Below are 23623 nucleotides of genomic sequence, written 5' to 3'. Positions count from 1 at the left end.
CGAGATGACGTTCTGTGTTTGTGTGAATCACAGACCTTATTTCAGGCATCTAACCAGAAAGCCATTGACTGTGAGAAAAGGGAGCCGGAGTGGAAAATGCTCAATCATTAGGAATGCATTAGGACTCAAAAAAGCCCTTGACTCAGAAAAGGGAACCATAAGTTCTCCCTTAGTTCCTATTTTAGGACTTGTTGCTGGGGCGCTCTATTCCCAACGCCAACTAGCTGCATATGCCAATGTGTATCATGTGATACCAGTGATGTGTCAACGGTCATGCTGTTCAGCTCTCGATTTTAAGTTAATAATACAAGGAATTTATTTCGCGTAATGACATGATTTTTATGAACATTTTTCAAACATTACCCCAAAGAAATGAATATTCAAAACAAAAAAAACCCATTGTGTTAATTTCGAAGCATTTCCAAGCCTGAAAATCAAGGGCACGTTTAGTCTCAAAGTGGTGAGCACTGTTTTGCAATGGTTGAATGACGTTTCTTTGAAGTGGTGTAAAATGGTATGCAATGGGATTTGAGGCAATTTTCTCTCATTTGGTGGGTATGTCCGAGGTGTACCCAATCAGCACTGATGTGTATATAAACCAGATTCTGGTAGATCTGCATTTATTGCACCCACAATTTTTGTTTTGGCATTGTAAATGTATGTTTTCCTTGCCAATAAAGGTCCTTTGAATTAAATTCAATCAATCAATCAATCAAACTTTATTTATATAGCGCCTTTCATACGTCAAAAATGCAACCCCAAAGTGCTTAATTAATTAAACCCCACAGTGTGCTTGCGTGACACCACAGGGTGTTCAATGGACTGTTTCCGTTTATTTAAACGTTTGGCGACGTTTTGTCTGGGCTGAGTGCAGCACGCTTCTTTTAATTCCATAGCTTTTCCATGAATATCACAACCATGGGAACAATGTCATTAGATCTAAACTAAACTGAGCATCTACACCCTAAACTCCATAAGTGTCAGTCATTAATCATCCACACAAAGGTCAAGAAACTGAGAGGAGGAACTTCATTTGACCACTTGAGCACCACACCCTGGCTTGCTGCCAGCAATTAATGACTTTACCTTCCTCTGTGTTCCTGTAAACAAGCCGGGGTCCTGCATCTCCCAAGTTTTGATTTGACATCTTAGTACTTCACTTAATTTCACTTTCGTTCTGACTCAGTTTTTGCCCTTGTTAAAGGTCAAGTGTGTAGGATTTAGGGGCATCTATAGGCAGAAATAGTATATAATGTAAAAATTCAATTAAAAGTCTAGTCCCTTTTACTATCCTGGTGTGGCTACACATTTTGACAAATAAAAGCCTGTCTCAGTTAGACACCTGGTCTGGTTGCCAAGCAGCTGGCAACCTCAAATGTCTGTTACAGAGCAATATCTAGCTTAAGTTTGCTTACAATTAGCCACCTAAAGTTAGTGATCATACCAGGCCAAACACGGCTGTAGCAGCAAACTCCCTGAGTGTAGTGAAGTGAACAAAGGTATATTTGTTTATAAATAACATTTAATTTGTAAGAGGACAGTGTTTTTTTCATTAAAAGTTACACAGTCCAGCTTTTAATTGAATAAAGTGATAAAAAAGCATTATGCCTCGTTGCACAAGTGCCACACCTACATTGACGAGTGGTTTTACCTAATTTTACTTTAGGGAAACCGCTGCAGCATTAGGTAAAGGACAGGCCTAGTCACAGCAGAGGCCCAGCTTGCTAGCAACTGTGCATTAACTGTGAAATTGTTTCCTTGTACACCCTCATACATTACAGCTGGCTGGCACACACACACAGAACAACAGTCCATCCCGCAGCAGATCAAGTGCACGGGCCACTCAAGGGCACGTAACTGAGAAACTCTGCACGTCTTGATCTTTGTTTTTTCCATAATCTTACCGACTGTTGTACATAAACCTCACATTAACAAAAGCAAATAAAAAGAGAGAAGCAAAGCATTTCCATCTAAAGATATTTTTTGTACAACAAATCTCTTTATCAGACCAGTATTTGCAAAAACAGGTATCTGGGGAGAAAATACCACAAAGAGAATAAAAGATAAGGTAACATTGGAAAGACATTACAAATGAAGCACTTTATGCACTCCTCGTCACCTTCGCAGAGAGCTGCACTTTTGGCTTTCACTTTGTGTGTGTGTGTGTGTGTGTGTGTGTGTGTGTGTGTGTGTGTGTGTGTGTGTGTGTGTATGTGCTGCTCCCTTGTAATGGAAAACACACATAATCCAGCAGAACACAGTGTCCTACTCCAGCCCACAAAAATCATGCCCTGGTCCCATTTCTCCGTCTCTCAGGACGCAGCACCAAAAGAGAGCGTAAACCACAAAATGCAGTAAACAGATTTTGGTCCTGTTAAAGGAGCTTTTACACATTCTCCACAAGAAGTTTGCTGCATCTAGAAAGCTACGAGACACAGAGCCTAAACCTTTCCTACAGAGAGCATGGGATAAACAAGTAAAAGTGGGAATGGGAAAATTTGAGCCAAACATGCAGCACTGGGAGTAAAAACATACTTTCAGTGAGCAGCCTGCCAGGATCTGTGTTGCAGCACACTGAACATCTACTGCAGGATTGGTTTTCAGTATTGCAAGTGTTAATGACATATACATGGCATACAGAGTTGTCTACTACAGGTATCAGTCACTTAAATTTAATGCCTTTGAGACTTAGATAATTTATAACTAAATTTAAGACTGTTTTTTGGGGAAATCATCTTTTCTTATTCAAGCATTGCAGGTAAATGTGTGTTGCCATGTAGAGGTAGGTTTTATGTAGGAATATGGTTATTAGTGACTTAGGTTAATCTACATTTTGCCAACAGGTGAGTGACAGTATCAAGTGAAAGACAGTTTTAGATTCAGTGGCAGGTTTAAAGGTTTGTAACGTTAAAAATGTGGGCTTTCACACAAGAGTTTGACTCAAAATGAAGTTAATGAAGGGTGAATAAATAAAATTCAATAAAATATTTGTGGCAATTGAGACCTCACAAATTCAAATTTCAGACTAATGACTTAAGGTATAATATTTTAAGGCATTTAAGATATTTTAAGGTCTTGCAGACACCCTGGTACGTTGGGGCATATTTTAAAACTTGTCAAAGTGTGAAATTTATTAGTAAATTAGTGCAATACCAGGCTCATGATGTACTTTGATGGTGCATTTCTAGCATTTCTGACTTTAGATTGTCAGTACAGTTCTTAAATTTTGAATTTTGAAAATCAGAAACACACTGTCAAACTGCTGACATGTTTATTAAAAAAATATAAATTCTAAGGTGCTGAATATCCTAACAGGAACAACAAGTGTTACAATTCTACATCATAGATTTTTTAGAAATGGACAAATCAAATATCTGTCAAAACTCTAAGAACTCCTTTGAAATGGCTTGAGATCATTTTCCCCTGAGGTCTGATGCATTCCCACATGAAACGGTGTCACATCGGGAAGAACTTGATTTGCAGATTGATTGAGGTGGAGTTACCATGGAGACCCAATTATTTACTATTACACTTTGCTGAATTAATCACTGTACGTATCAGTGAGTGCAAGATGCATCATACATTGCTTTTCGGTCACATTACATTTTTCACGTCTCAGTCTATAACAGTCTATTTGGTAGGACATTCAACTCTATGTCTACTTTGACTTCAATGTAACAAGATGTTTCATTGACTTCCCATGTCCTCTCTCTTTAAAATTAAAAAACTTTCTGGTCCTTCTTTCTTTGAATATTTAAAAATAAATCTGTACCTTAAAAAGAGATGTATAAAATCTACATCATACATACAAAATAACAGAAAAACCTTTGAGAAGGCACAGAGATCGGAGTTCTTCATATCCTACTGGTCAGTAGGTCAGAAGGATTCATCATCTGACTGCCGTCCCAGAGAGCCCAGAGACCTGATCTGCTCCAGAGTCTCCCTCCCAGGATACGCTCTCCTCTCCAATCCCTCTGACCCTGACTGACCTGCTGTCACCAGCCTTCCCTCTCCCTTGTTCCTTGACCTTACTGATCTCAAAGACTCTGCCTTGTCACTGATAATGTCGCTAACACTCGACCTTACCGACGATCCACCATGAGACCCGTTGCATGACTGGGAAGCATGACTGTTGGCATAGCTGTTGTTGAAGCTGTATCCATGAGAACCGTTGCTTCGGTGGGAGTTGCTGTTGCTCTTAGGATGACTTGACTGAGTCTGGAAAGTTTTATTGAAGGAAACCTTAAAGAATTTCTCAGAACCTGAGTCATGCTGGGTCTCAGGCTTTGAATATTTATCTGGTTCCTCTTCTCCAACCACACCAGGGTCTCCTGCAGGTCCGGAAGCCCGATTGAAGGTCATATCTAGCGGCCTGTCTTCACGCAAAAACTCCTTGACAGAAGATGAAGATCTTGGTGTGGTGGGGTCCACCGGTCTATCAGGGGGAGCAGGCAGGACGCTGCCTACCTAAAGAATGAAATTGGAGGTTTTGATGAGAAAAATGGAGTAAAGGACAAATTATTAAATTAACCTTTTCAAGTTATTGATTGGATACAGCCCATGAATTTAGTGCTTCTACTTAAGACAGAGAGACACTCAGGAACTATAACAAATCAACAGAAGACATGATAACAGAGGCATCAGTCAAAACTTGAGGTTATTTGTGTAACTCCAGTTCCTTTAGTGAAATGAGTGACATTGTGGGACAACACTTTGTGGGATGACATTTTTGACAACACTAAAATCTTGCAGACCATAATAAATTAAAAATAGTTTGGGCTTACATGGGTTCTCGGTCTGAGATTAAGGATGGCGCTTATCAGTTTGTTTTGAACTTTTATGGTGCTGTGAAATAAATCATCCTTAAACCAAAATGCATTTGCAAAATTATGGATTTGTGGTCTTAAAACTACAAGCTACAAACTAAATGGAAAGATAAAACTGAGGGTATAACACAACGACATCGGGGCAAACGTATCTCAAACATTGCTTTGCGTACCTTTACCAAAGATGACGCATCAGTCTTTGCCCAAACATCCTGATACTGCCCTCCAGTCAGTGATGCTGCACCATCCAAATATGGTCCCACCGTAGATGAAAGCTGAGGTCTTCCCAGAGGGTGGAAATCTGACTTGTCAATTCCAGCCATCGAAGCTAGCTGACCGAGGCTACAGAAAAAGAAAAAAAAAATCAATGAAACTTAAAGGGCAAAAACATTTCTTCACCTGAGATACTGAATTGGTAAAAGTTAATGAATGCTACCTTACATATTAGCTGCCTTTTTTCCACAGCAAATGCAAACAAATGTCACTGAGATACCACATCCATTACAATTAACTAAAGATGTAATTAACTGGTAGTAAATGTGCTGGTAAAATGCATCCTGCTGCTAAACCGCATCCATAGCAACAACTGTCTTTGTGCTTGTGGCTTGCTCATACTGTAATATTCCAGGATTATAAAGCAATTTTGTACAAATACTTTTACTAATATCTTCTGTTGTTTAGACCTCAATCTTTCAATGTGTTTCAAAAAGAAGTCACAACAAGGTAACAATGGAGAATATACGATGCAGAGTAAGGCAGAATTCATACTTCTGCTTCGAATTGACGCCGTAACCTACGCCATAGCCTGACGTGCAAATCCCCAGATTTGTAACCACACATCTTGGCGACGCTGACCTCCTGTCTATGTTTGTAAGCTGAAACCATTTCCCTCAGTGGAAACAAAGCATTGAGGAGGGAATCTCTGCTCATCACATGGCAAATTTCTACAATGTAAAATGCCATAGGCTTGTGCTAATAATGTTAACATGTTATATTTGCGTGTTCAGTATAGGACAGTTGTTTTGTCGGTGAACCTTGTGAGTTGTAATGTAGCCAAATTTTGTAATGTTGCCTTTGTTAAATGTTGCTGTTGTCCCTGGCTTCATATGAAAAGAGGGAAAGTTGGCTAGCTGCTCGGCTAATTTCTACAATGTAAAATGCCATAGGCTTATGCTAAAAACATTAGCATGTTGTATTTGTGGGGAAAATGTGTCCAGATAAAGACAAGTGTTTGTCTGTGAATGCTGCGAGTTATAGTGAAGCTGATTTGTGTGCTTGTGTTTGAAATTCTCTCCATTTAGCCATGTTTAATGTAGGGTCTGCCGCACAACTATAAATCCTGCTTAAAAGGGCCAAACTGCAGGTATACTGATTTAATTCTATTCGCTGAGTAAAAAGGTAAAACAGTAAGGGGAACATGAGGAACAAATGACTCAGAATAATTTCTCAAAACTCCAAAAGAAGAAACAAATCTCGGTTGTTTTTATCAATATAGAAAACCCTGGGAATTCAGCTGTACACTGCTGATGATGCAAAATGAAAGCAGGAAACAAACATAGCAGCAAAGTTTAGACCTAGCCCATGTTTAAGGACAATACTGGCAAATTCTGGTATCCACCTATTTACTGCACCTTATGGCCCTGGCGTCAAAACAACACAGCATCCTTTAATGGCCCTTGAGGATGAATCAAGGAAACAACTGAAGAAATAAATTCAACTCAAAAGTAGATAAGGAATTTATGACAAAAAAAATAAAGGCTTAAATAAATCAACTATTGGTTCTGTCACAGTGAAACTCATCCTGACTCAACCAGGTTTCCAAATACAGGAAACCTGCACGACCAGAACAAACTGACCTGTTATTTAAGGGCACCTCAGAACGAAACAGAAATCCAACACATGTCTACAGTAAAAGGTCAGTCTCCAGAAAGTAGCCCTGCCCATTGCCAACAAACCCTCAGTCACATGAGAGGATACCCATTTCATCTTAATGAATCCACAAAAGCTCCATTGGCACTCCATTGCACACACTAACATACTATGTAGCATGTCAGAAAACGATTTAGTGTGTCACTCCTGATACACAGTATGTCAAATGCAGCATGCCAAAAATACTGATTGTATTCTGTATTTGTCCTTGTGTATCTGATCACATTTAACAGTATGCAAGCAAGCATGCTTTTCTTTTCTGGCTACTCTCACCCTCTGTGCAGCAGACGATGCGTCACATCAGCTGAGCAGCAGATAGATAACAGTTAGACAGCTCACTGACAACTGACAGATGCCACAGTGCTGGACGACAGCAAATTGTGGGGCGGCAGTAGCTCAGTCCATAGGGACTTGAGTTGGGAACCGGAGGGTCGCCGGTTCGAGTCCCCATCCGGACCAAAAAAAATATGGAGCGTGGACTGGTGGCTGGAGAGGTGCCAGTTCACCTCCTGGGCACTGCCGAGGTGCCCTTGAGCAAGGCACCGAACCCCCCAACCACTCGGGGCGCCTCACCAAGGGCAGCCCCCTCACTCTGACATCTCTCCACTTTGTGCATGTATAGGTCCTGTTTGTGCATGTGTGTGTCTTTCGGACCTGTGTGTAATTGACAAGCAAGAGTGAAAACACTGAATTTCCCCTCAGGGGGATTAATAAAGTAAATAAACTAAACTAACTAAAACTAAACAAATTCAAGTGACTAATGACCAGTCAAACAGAGAGTAATAATGGGAGTAGGAACTGATTAAGTATTTTTCTGAACCAATCAGCACTAGTTTGCAACAAATATTACAAAATTCATCTACTGTTGCACCATCGAAGAAATCAGAACTAAAATGATAAGTTGATCAAGCAGCTTTTCAACAAATATTAAAGCTGCATTAAGCGATGTTTGTCTTGCAACAAAGCTTTGACAAGACAGTGTTATCAGCTTATGGCTGATACGTTTGCCATGTCAGAAAACTACATGACACCGAGCAGCACTGGAGCTGTGCAAAATGTCCTTTATAAAAAGTCCACTTATTCCTCGTATAGTAGCCCTTGCTTGGATCACCAACTCCTGAAAAACTAGAATTACCGCCAACCAGTCAAGTTGCAGTTATCTGTCTGTCAGGCTCATATGCAGTCATGACAGCAGACAATGCTTTAAATATGGATGTTGCTGCAAAGCTACAAATTCTATACCATGTATGTTTTACACACATTACCAATTTGGCAGCAGACAATCACCACAATTTCAAGGTGCACATCAAAGATCAGTGTCACCAATTCAGTACCTGACTAAATATCTCCCCTTCTATTCCTAAGAAATTATGTTGAATAATAGCCAGAGAAGTGTTTTACAGAACATTATGATGTCACAATCACTTCATCATTTTGTCTTGTTGGACATCTGTGTAAAATTTTGTCACAGTTAGTGTATTAATTCTTGACTTATGACCAAAATCAATCACAGTGATCATGAACTTCAACCACCAAAATCTAATCAGTTCATCCTCATGTCCAAGTGGATGTTGCAAGCAGCAAAGACGGCAGCAAAGTAAAACAAGACTGGGCAAATTCTAGTCCCCACCTATTTACTGCACCTTATGGCCCTAGTTTCAGAACAACACAGCATCCTTTAATGGCCCTTGAGGATGAATCAAGGAAACAACTGAAGAAATAAATTCAACTCAAAAGTAGATAAGGAATTTATGACAAAAAAAATAAAGGCTTAAATAAATCAACTATTGGTTCTGTCACAGTGAAACTCATCCTGTCACTGTGAATTTCTTCTTTGAACTAGACTCAGCAACAGGTTTCCAAATACAGGAAACCAGCAAGAACTGAGCAAACAAACTTGTGTCATTATGGGGCACCGCAGAACGAAACAGAAATCCAGCACACATCTACCATAAAAAGTCAATTTACAAGAAGCAGCCCAGCCCTTTGCCAACAAACCCTCAGTCACATGAGAGGATGCCCCTTTCACTTTACAGGGGAACTAATGTTTTTTTCAACCTGGGCCCTATTTTCCAATTTACTTTTGTCTAAATGAGTGATAGGATGTTCAATATTTGACATTTCTCCAGTTTGAAGGTAGGGCTGACCAGCCTGCAGCACGCACTATATTAAATAACTAGTTCATACCCATTAGTAGCTTTGTGACCTTCTACCTATGCCAATTCCCAATGCCTATGTGCAGTTTCACATAGATTGACCACGTCAGTGAGTAGAAAAACGTGGGGCAGACAGAATGAATGACTGACAGAATGACACACTGACAGTTTCCGTGATTATGTACAGCATACCATGCCATGATTTAGTCAAACCAAAAATTAGAAAAAAAAACCAACCCAAAACATTGGGCCACAGGGGGAGCCACAGGGGGAGCCACAGCGATCGGTCACATTTTAGACATTTGTAAGCATTTTTCTGTTGTTATAGCGCCACCCAGTTGCCAATTAGAAATAAATTTCTCCAGTCACCTTGAGGTGTCCTGTATCCTGTCCCATACCTACCAAGTTTAGTAAAAGTCGATATAGCGGTTAGGCCTAGATAAGAAATTAGCTCTCTAGCGCCCCCATTTTGTTTGATGGGGTCAATAATGGAGGGGTCCCCTCAGATTATGTGTGGTCATATGCCTACAAAGTTGCGTGGTGATCAGTGAAACCCTTGAGATGTTTTTTTTTTTTTTTTTTAAATTTACTTTATTTATTTATTTACTTTCCCTGAGGGGAAATTCAATGTTTTCACTCTTGCTTGTCAATTACACACAGGTCCGAAAGACACACATATGCACAAACAGGACCTATACATGCACAAAGTGGAGAGATGTCAGAGTGAGGGGGCTGCCCTTGGTGAGGCGCCCCGAGTGGTTGGGGGGTTCGGTGCCTTGCTCAAGGGCACCTCGACAGTGCCCAGGAGGTGAACTGGCACCTCTCCAGCCACCAGTCCACGCTCCATATTTTTTTTGGTCCAGACGGGGACTCGAACTGGCGACCCTCCGGTTCCCAACTCTAGTCCCTATGGACTGAGCTACTGCCGCCCCCATACACCTTTATGTGATGAGCCATGTCCGCCACAATATTCATTGCCTTATAGAAGCTCAGTTTTAGTAAGTTTTCCGACTTTTGCCAAGAGGGAACTTTAGATATTGGTCCCTAGATTATGTTCACCGAGTTTCATACAAATTGGTCAAACTTCGTAGAAAGAGATCGATTTGAAGTGTTTTTCAAAAAATTCAAAATGGTGGAAAATCTATATAACCGGAAGTTATGGGTTCTTGAGGCAAATTTGTTCCTCATGAGGAGAGGCATCTCTGTGCAAAGTTTCATGTCTCTATGACATACGGGACATGAGATATGCCCATTCAAAGTGTGCAATTTCAATCGGTTGCTATAGTGCCCCCCTTTGGCCAATTGATGTAATATTGCTTCATTCGCATCCTCCCATGACCCTCTACCACTGTGCCAAATTTCACATGGATTGACCAAGTCAGTGAGGAGAAAAACGTGGAAGAGACACACAGACACACTCACAGAGTTTTCGTCATTATATAGTAAGATAGGGCACTTAGACAGTGTCAAACAACATCAAAATACGTCCACTAAAAGTGCATTTTTTTCACACAGATAGGCTCGGATTGTTAGTATAATTATCTGACAACATAACGGAATGGAGAAATGAATGTCTGTGTTTACCTTTAGCCAGTAGTGTAGTGGTAGTTGATGAGGTGGGTATACTACTATGTAGATGGGTAGGTTAGTGTGGAGGAAGTGGGTATACTCTCTTATATATTACAATGACTTTTTGGCTGATAGGTGGTAATACTGTAAATGGCCAGAAAAAGAAGTGGGCATACCCTGTATGCCTGTATATACCTTCCACTACAACACTGCCTTTAGCTGGATTCGGACATGTTCCTCTGCCTGTTGCTGCTCCCTCTCTCTCCTCATCCGGCTCTGCGTCCATGTACTCCGTGTTCTAATAAATATGGGCGGTCATCAACCTGATTACCCGATTTTGACCAACTGGATCTGGATGAGCCATTTGAATTTGATGACCGGCCGTATTTATTTAAACACGGAGTACACGGACGTACACGGACTCTACTCATTGAAACTGAAGAGCGGACGAGGAGCGAGAGGGAGCAGCAACAGGCAGAGGAACATGTCTGAATCCACCTAAAGGTAAACACAGATGTTCATTTCTCCTTTCTGTTATGTTGTCAGATAATTATACTAACAATCCGAGCCTATCTGTGTTAAAAAAATGCACTTTAAGTGGACGTATTTTGACGTTGTTTGAGTGCCCTATTATTTAATATAGCACACGCTCACGGGCTGCAGGCAGGTCAGCCCTAGCGTCGTACTGGAGAAATGTCAAATATTGAACATCCTATCACTCATTTAGACAAAAGTAGATCAGAAAATAGGGCCCAGGTTGAAAAAAATGTTATTTCCCCTTTAATGAATCCACAAAAGCTGTGAGTTCCATTGCACACACTACCATACTATGTAGTATGTCAGAAAACGATTTAGTGTGTCACTTCTGATACACAGTATGTTGAATGCAGCATGCCAAAAATACTGATTGTATTCTGTATTTGTCCATGTGATTTGATCACATTTAACAGTATGCAAGCAAGCATGCTTTTCTTTTCTGGCCACTCTCACCCTCTGCACAGTAGACGATGCATCACATCAACTGAGCAGCAGACAGATAACAGTTCGACAGCTCACTGACAACTGACAGATGCCACAGTGCCGGACGACAGCACATTCAAGTGACTTATGACCAGTCAAACAGAGAGTAATAATGGGAGTAGGAACTGATTAAGTATTTTTCTGAACCAATCAGCACTAGTTTGGAACAAATATTACAAAATTCATCTACTGTTGCACCATCGAAGAAATCAGAACTAAAATGATAAGTTGATCAAGTAGCATTTCAACAAATATTAAAGCTGCATTAAGCGATGTTTGTCATGCACCAAAGCTTTGACAGACAGTGTTATCAGCTTATGGCTGACATGTTTGCCAAGTCAGAAAACTACATGACACTAAGCAGCACTGGAGTTGTGCAAAATGTCCTTTATAAAAAGTCCCCTTATTCCTCGTATAGTAGCCCTTGCTTGGATCACCAACTCCTGAAAAACTAGAATTACCGCCAACCAGTCAAGTTCCAGTTATCTGTCTGTCAGGCTCATATGCAGCCATGACAGCAAACAATGCTTTAAATATGGATGTTGCTGCAAAGCTACAAATTCTATACCATGTATGTTTCACACACATTACCAATTTGGCAGCAGACAATCATCACAATTTCAAGGTGCACATCAAAGTAGTTAGTACCTAACTAAATGTTTCCCCTTCTATTCCTAAGATATGATGTTGAATAACAGCCAGAGAAGAGTTTTACAGAGGATTTATGATGTCACAATCACTTCATCATTTTGTCTTGTTGGACATCTGTGTAAAATTTTGTCACAGTTAGTGTATTAATTCTTGACTTATGGCCAAAAACAGTCACAGTGATCATGAATGTCAATCTAATCAGTTCATCCTTATGTCCAAGTGGATGTTTGTGTCAAATCTGAAGAAATTCCCTCGAGGTCTTCTTCAGATATCGCCTTCACGAGAATGGGACGTACGGACAGACAACCTGAAGACATACTGCCAAACAGAGGCATAAAATATTTGGTTCTCTTTTAAGATATTTGATGCTTATATGTCATTAACCCTTACTCTGTGCTGGGCAGGTAGTGCATACTGGTCTGAGCTTATTAACTTTAAACATCTACCTATGGTTTTGTACTGGGAGTTCAAGGAGAGCTGCTGGGAGTCAACCATGCAATGTTTGCATCAATGCAGGATACACTGCTGATGCATAAATGCAAGCAGCAAAGACGGCAGCATAGTAAAACAATACTGGGCAAATTCTGGTCCCCACCTATTTACTGCACCTTATGGCCCTAGTTTCAGAACAACTCAGCATCCTTTAATGGCCCTTGAGGATCAATCAATGAAACAATCAAAGAAGATGTCAAAAATGACAGGCTTACATAAATAAACTATTGGTTCTGTCACAGTGAAACTCATCCTGTCAAAGTGAAACTCTTCTCTGAACTAGGCTCAGTACCAGGAAACCAACAAGACCGGAACAAACAGACTTGTGTTATTTAGGGGCACCTCAGAATGAAACAGAAACACACACATCTACAGTAAAAGGTCACTTTCCAGAAAGCAGCCCAGCCCTTTGCTATCAAACCCTCAGTCACATGAGAGGATGAATCCAAAACAGGTCTTGAATTACTTGACGGTTCCTCTTTGACTTACGATCATCAGGCAATCCAGTATGATGGACATCAGTTACACAACTTGATGTGGTTTTCCATACATAAGCAAGTTTCATGATGTATCAATATCAGATGTCCTCTTTTTCTGTACCACTACATCTGTAGTTGCACCATCAACAAAATTTGAACTAAAATGCTAAGTAAATTAACCAAGTACTTGATCAATAAATATTAAAGCTGCGTGCCGCAATCTTTATCTTGCAACAAAGCCTTGACAGACAATATTATCAGCTTATGGCTGACAGGTTAGCCAACTTAGAAAACTAGCACACAGAGCAACACAAGTATTACATTGGACTTGTGCAAAATGTCTAACTCTCATCTGTCATTGGTCTTCACGTTTGCTCATTTGTGCCGGGCAAGTAGTGCATACTTGGCTTGTTTTATTTACTTAAACCTGCCTAGGGTTTCATACTGGGAGTGTAGGGAGAGCTGCTGGGAGTCAACCATGCAATGTTTGCAGTACTTTGAAAAAAATATCAAACATGTGCTACTTATATAATGCAAAAAAGGTTTCGTGCTGCTGGTTGACACAATAAGCAATTTTAAGGCATCACATTTAACTAAAAAAGTAATAAACAGTTCAATACTAACAACTGCTATAGTGGTCCTAAAAGAAATGCACTGAAAACAACCTTAGATAAAAGAAATATATGACAAGGAGAAACAGGAATAGTTAAATGAAATCAAAACAACTCTCTGTGGGGATTCTGTCAGGACAGAACTCCACTTTGACGCAGGGTATGTAACAGATCCTGGGTGTGGAAACTTGAACCAAACAAATGACCTAAGAATGGAACACCCAGTGATGCAAAATGAAACTGAAAGTTGTATAGCTAAATTAAGACTTTCTTTAAATCACCTCGACCCTAGAGCCAAATAGGCACCAGTCCAAGTCAAAAGACAGATGCTGTTTTGGACAGTGTAACGAATACTCACCCTGCATCCTTGAGCAGATCCAGGAAAGCATGGAACTTTGTAAATGAACTTTCAATGCTCTCCAGAACTGCCTCATCTTCAAGAGCACCGAGAGCAGGTGGTGCTGATGCAGAGCCGGTGGCTGCAAGTGCCTCTGACAGGGAGAGGTTGGTGCCACGAAGACGGGCATTCTCCAACTCAAACTGTATATGCAAAAGAAAAAGAAAGAATAAAAGCCAGTCTCTTGAGCTTTTCATTTACAAAACCATTTCTGAACATAATACAGAGCTGTAACTTAAAACTTTGGACTGTCTGTTGAGATATAATTGTGGGATCATCAAAGGAACTTTCTCCCAGTCTCAGATTTAACAATCAGCACTTAATCTAGAGGTATAATGACCATAATTATCCAAAACCCACTCCATCTTGGCTGACCCTCAAGCTATCTAATGTTAGCATGGAATAAAGATCTTGCTATGTCATTACATCAAGTATGGCATTGACACGAACTCTAGAACTAACTAATGCTATAGCAATGTCCACAAACTACAAGAAAATGCAAACTGGCTACTGCTGCACAGAAGGAAAACACAATAAAAATAGATTACAGACAAAAAATCATATGTTAGCACTGCTGAGATCATCATTACCTCCATGAGCCTTGACTCAGCTTTCAGTCTGGCTCTGCGCTCCTCTGCCAGCCTCAGACGACACTCCTTTAGCTCCATCTGCAGGGCGTGCATAACAACACACACACAAATACACAGCATGCTCTAAGTTCTTCAAAGCAAACTGATGAAGTCCAAAAAGCTTTGTCTTGTCCGCAACACTTAAAAAGTTCCAGTTTGGGAACTAGCCATATGTGACCTACCTGTATGTGTTTAAACTGCCGTTCAGTGATTCGGTCCTGGAGACTAAGAGAAGATGGTCTCTGCTCCACTTCCACCACAACTTCTTCCTCCTCCTCACCCTCCTCTTGCTCTGATTCCGACTCCACAGTAACCTTCACGGTAGCTGCACCCTGAAGAAAACCATATGTTTTAACAGGGGAAGGTTTTTTTTTTTTTGACGGATCTTGTCAGAGTTCTGATCCGTTTTCAACTTTTGGTCGTTTTTAATAGTAATGCACTGCACATAAACAAAAGAAAACTCACCTCAAAGCTTTGATCTATCACACAAACTCCAGGAGGCATACCTCTGCAACAAAGGCAACATAACATTAGTCTAAGATTCACTGAGCACCATCACAGTTATACCTGGTGATTGTTTTCTAAATAAAGGAGTATGTTCTATTCTAGTTTTTTGAGGAGGCATGTTCCGTAATGAAGCCAAAAACTGTTCTAGCAATAGGCTGTCTTCAATCTATAAATTAACTAAAAGTAAACTGGTTTGCCAACATCTCCTCACCTCTGGCGTCCAGCTCGTGCAGCAGCACGCCAAGGCACACAGCTGGAGCGGGAATAGGGTTTCTGTGTCTGAGCAACGCCTGAACTCTGTCCTGAAGGAGATGATCCTTTACGAGGGGCTGCACCAGAGAGAGAGAGAGAGAGCATGTAAAGGACTGGAAATGGAGAGCTTTGGGCTACAAGGTTTTCCTCTGGGAGCACTGGCTATTAGGCTGTGGTGTAGAACGAGGACACACAGACTCCGGCAGTAAGTGGGTGATATACTGTGTGGATCCATGAGGTACTTTACATCTAAAAAGCAGGGTCTTAACATCACAAGCAAGAGCAAATAGACACTGATGAGTCCAGCTGAAAATAACTGTAGTTACTGTATCAGTTATGAGACAGCATGGCACTCCTCATCTTTTGCTTTTGATATTTACTACAGGGTATACAAATAAAAGTATCTAAAAGTGTTACAGGATTTTGTCATATAAATAAATGTGGACTTATTTTTTGCTCTGGTCCACAGAGCTGCCTGTAGTAACAAGGGGAGAACAGCATGACGGTCTTACCATGTCTCCAGATGACTTAAAAGCCAAAGGGTGAGAAGTCAGAAAGAGACAATATGAGTATGTGATAATAGACGCTATCTTAACTAGACTCAAAGAGATCCAACACTGAAGGTTAGGCACTTATGCAGTTTGAAGACGGGGCAAATTTGCATATCAACTATGTCTAAATGTCAAATTAGAGGTTTGAGAGTCGGAAAATCTGAAATTATTTGACACTAGCAACTTAGACAGTTTAAGTCAGTATGGGAAAACTAAACATATTTTGTCATAAAACCCTCTCCAAACGTTAATAAAAGATAAAAGATCAAATATGTTTTTATGGACTGATCAAATATCTGCATTATGTTTTATCTGACTAGGGATACAGTGACCTTGAAGAAAAAAATGTATGCATATACCTATCCTGAATGTAGTTTTTCCTCTGACTGTACTGGGTAGAGCTCGCCTCTTCGGACCAGAAGCTCTCTGCGGCTCTGAGGCTGCAGGCTTGATCCAGTAGTACTGCAGCACAGCACCAAGAAGATACAAGATACGGGCACAGTTTGGTTACAAATATGAAGCAAATACACTACTCTATCACTTAGACTTTCAATAATAACATTAGCCCCAGACACTCACCTCTGGTGACTGTCCATCAGCATTCATCAGTACTTTCTCTAGTATAGTTTTAATTAGGACCTTGTCTGTGAAGGGAAAAGAAACATTCACCAAGGAAAAATATATGTCCAAAAATGTAAAAAAAAAAAATTTGTTGTATGAAAACACTATTTACTCAAAACATGGTTATAATGAGTATGTACTGGGAACACAGCTAAATAAAAATCTAACAGTGCGCTAGCTGCACCTAGAGGCTGCAATCTTTATTACACTCACAATACAAAAATGCTCTGTGGAACCAGTGATTGTATATATAATGATGGACAGCATGACAGTGAAGATGCTCTACAACAAAAGATGGTAAGAAATGGTACACACTTCTGGTCTCCTAAATGGGTGCGACCGCCTCTCCCTTGTAACCCCTCCCCATGTTTTGAAGTGTTGTAAATGTTGTGTGGATGATACAAGCAGATTTAAAACAATACAACACTATATACTGTACAAATGTAATGCTAGTGCCTTGTTTTGCTGCTTGCATTTATCAGCTAGCTTAATATCTGATATCAACTTAGTACAAGCTCTTATCAGTTGTTGCTGTATCTTTTGAGAGTGTGTTGCTGAAACAGGTCTTTCTCCTGATTTGTCTGTCTGAAAAATGCTGTTTGAGTGTCAGAAGGTTCAGGAAATATGTAGCTTGCGAAAAATGGGTCCAGTGTTTTCTTATTGACTGTAGGGCGAAAGAATCGGTCATAATCTGTGCTCACGTTCGCTCCTCATATTAAAATGAATAGACTCCGGACCTGTCACTAGTCTCCTAAATTGGCAGGGCAGTGGTGAAACCTACGAAACACAGGTACAGTAAATGACTCGAAAGTAAGCAGTCTCGTTTATCAACGCGGTCTCTGATGACAGCTCTCCAAAAGTGAAGTCACAACACTGCAAACACCCCCTGGTGGCTGGCTGCAGTTAAGGTCATAAACCCTTCCCCCTCAATGTTTACAAATGGGACTTGGCCCAAAATAAAAAAATCAAAAGGACATGTCAAATAAATTTTTACCAAAGATGGTTTCTGTCATCTTAGTTAGTTCTTATTTAATGTATGTTTCAAATGTCTGTTTTTTCTGATAAGTTTGGTTTTAATTAGTTATTTGATGCTATAAAAAGGGGGTGTGATGTCATGATTGACAGCTGTGTGGGTCGGAGGGTGTATGAGCAGTAACTCAATACCACAGCTCCACTTGTCCATCACTGATTTGCAGACTCTGGCTCGAAATGACCTGAACTATTCAGAATAATTTGGCTTCACTTTTATACAGACGGAGGAAATGGAGGTGCGTCGCCCACCTTTATACACAATCTATGTATGGAACAAACAACATACCAATAATTTATCATACTAACTAAAGCTCTATGCAGTATGAAAACAATCTAGAAAATGTAAGGATTTGGTTGGGATACTTTCTTACCAACTAAAGGGTTACTTCGTATATCCAGCACACAAAGTGCAGAATTTGTTTTCAAGGCTTCGAGCAAACGGCGAGCTCCTTCATTGGACAGACCACACCTCTGTAAGTCCACAGCTGTTCACAAAACAGAAACAAAAAACCTGAGCAAAATTCCACAGCAACCAAAAAAGTAAGTGTCTCTTTGTCTCATTTTATCTCTCAAACCCACACACACCTACTGACCTTTAACCCAGAGGTCCTCGGTCAGTTCATGCGCGAGAGCAGCAGCACCCCGGTCCCCAATCAAAGTGTTACAGTTCAGGGTGACACGGCGGAGACCTCCCATTCCCTCAAACTGTGGCTGCCGATACCTCAGAGATTCTGCCCATGCAGTACCATGCCTCTGCATTCCCTGATGCTGAGAAAAAATGCATACTTAAAATATTTATTTTTTTAAATACAGGTCATTTTGAATTAGGGTCTGGGTTTACAATATAATAATCCATAACACATGAAACAGTATGGTGGGTTAAGTCTTAAAAGTTATGTATAGTACCTTGATGATGTTGGCCATATGTTCTGCCCCTCTCCAGGTGAGATTGCATCCTGTAAAATCTACTGTCCTGATGCTTGTAGAGTACTTAACACTTTGGCAAATGACTGAAACACAAGAAAATGACATTTACAAAGACAAAATGCTCACATACAGTACAATCCTGCTAAGGCTTTCTAAACAATAAAGGGAACGAAAACTGTGAATAAACCTACTCTCTAAGCCCTCGTCAGAGATTGGACAGTTGGCCAGAGACAGGTTTTCCAAGGAAACACTTTTTGCAAAACCCTGGAATAAAAAATAAAACATATTTAGGTTTTATCAAATTTCACTCTTTCACAGATCATCTGCTTTACGTCCCAAACACTCAAAAGTTGTTTCCTCCTCCAAGATGAGAGTATTCACCATGGATTATAGTAAACAGGGTTTACAACTCAACATACACAGCTCAGAAAGTGAAGAGAAAAGTAGGGATGAATGCAAATGAACTTGTGATTCTGTGCCAGTCTCTCCAAATACGTAAAAAGAAAAAAAAAACAACAACAATAAAATCCCTTTGTGCAAATCATATTCTCATTCTGGTTTTACCTTTGTTAAAGTGATGAGATCCCTCTCTCTCAGTGGAAGTCCATTAAGCTGCATAGTCTTGAGGTTGGGGGAGACAGTCAGACACTCTCTCAGGGCCTTGCACAACTTAAATGTCATATCCTTAGAGCGAATGGCTGGGATCCTCTTCCTGAGGCTAGACTTAAAGTACCTTCTGTCTGAAATTGGTGGTGATATGATTAATGTTTATATCCAAAATTGGCAGGTAATTAAAGTTCCTAATTTAATTCATCTGCCCCCCCCCCGTTACCAGGTTTGTTTTCCGCCTTACCTGCGTCTCCAGAAGCCAGACTAGCCTGATATGTGCTACTTATTGCAATGTGGTGCAGGTGTTTGTTGATGCTGATGGAACTGAGAATGGGCGGCCAGTCTGTGAGTTTGACCCTGTCTCCATTAAAGTCCAGCATCCCTTTGTCAAGGTTCATCTTGACAGCAGGGAGAGGGACTGACTCCTGTCTGGCACAGGCAAAGTCATAGTATGCCATAAAGTCCTGGGCACCCCGCTGCCAAATGTGGGCACTGTCTTGAACCATCTTTGACCTGGGAACAAAAATATTTTTTCGAAAGTCATTTAAGACAGAGTAGTTCAAGGTTAACAACACCATGAGATTAGGGTTTCAACGGTATGATAACCATCTCAGGAAATACCCTGGTGCCATGGTATCATGGTGTTATATGATTGTTATTTCTATCAGTTACAATGACCCTTACAGGAATGAAAACACAAGAACTTTTGTTTTTAGTTAAACAAATGTTTTATAACTATAATTGAAACCATTTTTTAATGTAAGTATGTGTAAAAAGTCTCCCTTTTGAAAATAACTAAGATAATGGTGAGATTCTTCATCCACCTACATGTTTTTCTTCTATACGCAGTATGATAACTGTCAATTTTAATACCTTAAAACTGGTATACTGCTGCAACTACTTATATTCTCCTCTGATATTGATGATAAAACTATACAAAGGTTGATTAGAAATTTCAGCAACAGTATACTGACTCCAACATAGGTTTTTTTCTGGTGCTGTAAGTAAATACCATTAAGTCATGATTACCATAGGTAGGGTAGCACAGTTTGATTGCTGTCATTGTAGATTTCCTCTGGTATCAGAAGCAGATGACCAGTACTAGCTAGTTCTGTCTGTAGAGTCAACATTTCTCCTGTCACTATCAACCTGACAGCTATTCCTCCATTGCTGACCTGCAGTGAAACATAACGGCTCACAGACTTCAGTGTAACACCTAAATGTCAACGTTAAACCTCAAAGTAACTTGAAGGCTGAAAGACTTTCTAGTTAGCTCGTATTGGAGTTAAAAAACTGAATCTAGCTACAGTGTAGTAAGTTGGTTGATCCAGTGGCGTTAGCAAGCTAAGCTCCTAGCAACCGTTGGTACGGACTCTGCTAACGAGCTGTGAATGGTCATGTTTTTAGATGCACTTTCACGCATCATTAAACAGCATTTAATAGAACTAACACGATATAACGTACCTTACACATATGACTGAAGGCTTTATGGTTTTGGCACTCTTCTCTTGGTTTTCCTTGACCACTTTTTGACAACTTCAACAGTCTGTTATTGTTGGAGATGTAGATAAGCGCTCAAAAGTGGCGCTGTTGTGCCAGTAAAGCCTCGCCCACAGCTCTTCCTCACTGTGTCCTGTGTGAGTCTATGCAGAGCTCTGCTGCCACCTACCGGAGCGGAGGCGGAAGTGAACTCTCCATAATCAGTGTGAGGAGAAGGCAGGTGTACAGTAGATTTTATTATATGCTAAACCTATATGCAATTTATTTAAGGTGTGACGTGTGTGGTTGTGCTGCTGGTCCTGCCTGATGCCTCCTGCTGCTGTTATCATTAGTCATACTTCTACTGTTATTATACACATATGATTATTGTCACATATGTATACTATCAGATATTAATATATACTTTCAACATATTGTACCACAATAGCCATAATTATAATTATTATATTATTACTTTCATTAATGTTGTTGTAAGCTACTGTCATTACCATCTGTCCTGCATCTCTCTCTCTGTCTCTCTCTCTCTCTCTCTCTCTGTCTCATTGTGTCATACGGATTACTGTTAATTTATTATGTTGATCTGTTCTGTACGACATCTATTGCACGTCTGTCCGTCCTGTAAGAGGGATCCCTCCTCAGTTGCTCTTCCTGATTTTTTCTACCGTTTTTTGCCCCCCGTTAAAGTATTTTTTTGGGGGAGTTTTTCCTTATCCGCTGCGAGGGTCATAAGGACAGAGGGATGTCATATGCTGTAAAGCCCTGTGAGGCAAATTGTGATTTGTGATATTGGGCTTTATAAATAAAATTGATTGATAGAAATTGATTGATTTAAACAGTAAAAGCATTACTTGAAATTAATTTGAAGGATATATTAACATCTTAAGAACAAAAAGGCAACAGGCTAACTAAATAGGTGCTTTGTAAAAAAAAAAAAAACAACAACAACAACTTATAACCCTTACTGGTGAGGAGCAGATGTCTTTTATTATTGTTAATTAACTTTATGAGGACCTCCTGAGACCCCAGCTTTTGTTTGGTTTTTAATTTCTCCTTGCTATTTGGGATTAGTAGGACATGATAAGTTTAAAAAAACTAAACATTGTCAACGATAATAATGTCCCAATGTCCTTCAATGAGCTGATGATAAATTCCTTATGTCTTCAAATGAGTACTTTCAATTAACAGTGTCTTAGCTTGTTACATTACTAAAACTGATAAAAATTTGTAGGGCGTATCAAACTCCTGAGGTTATTTACTAAGGCTACTAAGGCTGACAGAGATGGCTGCCATCTTGTTTTTACATTGATTGGTGTAATGTGGTCTCATTGCCACTAGATGGCACATAAAAGTGTCCACGAGTGAGGACAACAGGCCTAAGTTAAGCAGAATGAAGTACAAGGTCCAGTAAACCCAAAATGTAATGTCCTTATAAGAGGCCACAGGGCATGGTATAACATATTACACAAAAATATTATGAGACCTACAGATGTCAGGTGTCTTAATAGCCTTTTTGTTGGTTGAAATCAAAAAGCAGTTTCATATAGTCTTCAACATCCTTCAGAAAAAAAAAAAATAAAAAAAGGAACAATATGAGGTTTATTATTGCTAAACTTACATTTCTGGATAAACTATTTTGCCAAAATCATTACCAAGGTAATCATAAAAAAGTGTTTTTGAGAACTTGAGGAAACCAAACACCACATTATCCCATAATAATGTAAACCCTCATTCAGCTCATTCCTCAGCCCCCCACTTACCTCCCCGTTACACTATATACATTTTTTTCAATGAACGTTCTGTACAAAAAATTTTGTCACAAAAATTGCAAATTACATTCTGATAACAAGTACAAGGTTAGAGTAATGCTAATTGTAGTTAAAATATAGCCAGTGTTGCATGATGTCCATTTTAGTGGACAGATGATTAACTGTCATTTCTTGCCAACATAAGCTTGGACATTCTGACAACTGTATTACTTCTTAGATGCTACCTGATGTTTACAAATTTCATTTACCTGCAGGGCTCTCCTATTATAGTAGGATTGGCAATAAATTCGTGAGCTGCACATCGGCCATCTTGGTTTTCCGAGATTTGTGTTGCACTTACAACACCTGGCCACTGGGTGGCAGTGTATGGCAAGACGGGATCCACTGTAGTTGCTTACATGCAACTATAGCGTCAAAACCAATGCATATACAAGAAAATGACGTTTAAATAAGTGACCACTAGTGTAAAAGTGGTAAGAGTTTGGTTTCAAGTATTTTATAAAGGTGAAGCAGTATATTTCTTTTATTGTCAGAGTAATTAATTTTATATAAAGGTCAAAAAAAGATTTACAAATCATTGATTTTCTTTTTTAAATTTGCGTCCAATGTTTTGGACTCGGAGTTCTATTATCAGGTTTTTACAGATTATCATTAAATAAGCCTACTGGGTTTGCGTTACCACATTTCTCTTTTTTCAAAATTTATTCATTATTGTTACTCTAATAAGCTATTTTTATACTTAAAAAATATATTATTTCATTTTTATTTTGTTATTTTTATTTTATTTTATTCTTTTAAAAAAAAATTAAATTAATTTATTTTTTGCAGTCAACAAGAACCCCATGAGGTGCGTTTGCGTCCCACAATAAAGTCCTCCAAAGTATAGTTGCGTAACATGTTATTATGGCATGGAAAAGTTAACATCACATGATGAAAATCAATACAAGGGATCACTGTATTTGAAATAAGCATTGATCCCTCCCTTGTCATATCACCCTCGTTAACGACTCTCGTACTGGAATCCAGAAAATCGGTAAAAATCATTCAGGGCAGGCTCCTGACAATAATTTGACGCGCGTCGTGATCACAGGGTCCCAAC

The 23623-nt window shown here is 39.7% G+C and overlaps 1 protein-coding gene across 2 annotated transcripts; it reads right to left on the bottom strand.

The window, feature by feature from the left end:
• Positions 1–1969: 1969 nt before the first annotated feature.
• On the bottom strand, positions 1970–20863 carry cep78 (centrosomal protein 78). Of its 2 annotated transcripts, none has more exons than XM_033618973.2 (16): positions 20728–20863; positions 19503–19771; positions 19214–19389; positions 18841–18913; positions 18629–18732; positions 18316–18490; positions 18094–18207; positions 16649–16713; positions 16429–16531; positions 15478–15595; positions 15225–15267; positions 14942–15091; positions 14721–14798; positions 14092–14273; positions 5000–5168; positions 1970–4467 (listed from the first exon to the last, which is right to left on the bottom strand). In XM_033618973.2, exons 2-16 carry the CDS (start codon positions 19762–19764, stop codon positions 3877–3879), a joined length of 2403 nt encoding a protein of 800 aa, XP_033474864.2. In that variant the 5' UTR covers positions 19765–19771; positions 20728–20863; the 3' UTR covers positions 1970–3876. The 2 variants fall into 2 exon arrangements, with proteins under 2 accessions (XP_033474864.2, XP_033474863.2); XM_033618972.2 differs by having other exon boundaries at positions 20723–20853.
• Between the last annotated feature and the right edge of the window lie 2760 nt (positions 20864–23623).

The sequence above is a fragment of the Epinephelus lanceolatus genome, chromosome 9, assembly GCF_041903045.1.
Source record: "Epinephelus lanceolatus isolate andai-2023 chromosome 9, ASM4190304v1, whole genome shotgun sequence".
Taxonomy (NCBI): domain Eukaryota; kingdom Metazoa; phylum Chordata; class Actinopteri; order Perciformes; family Serranidae; genus Epinephelus; species Epinephelus lanceolatus.
This window is presented reverse-complemented; position numbering and strand designations above follow the sequence as displayed.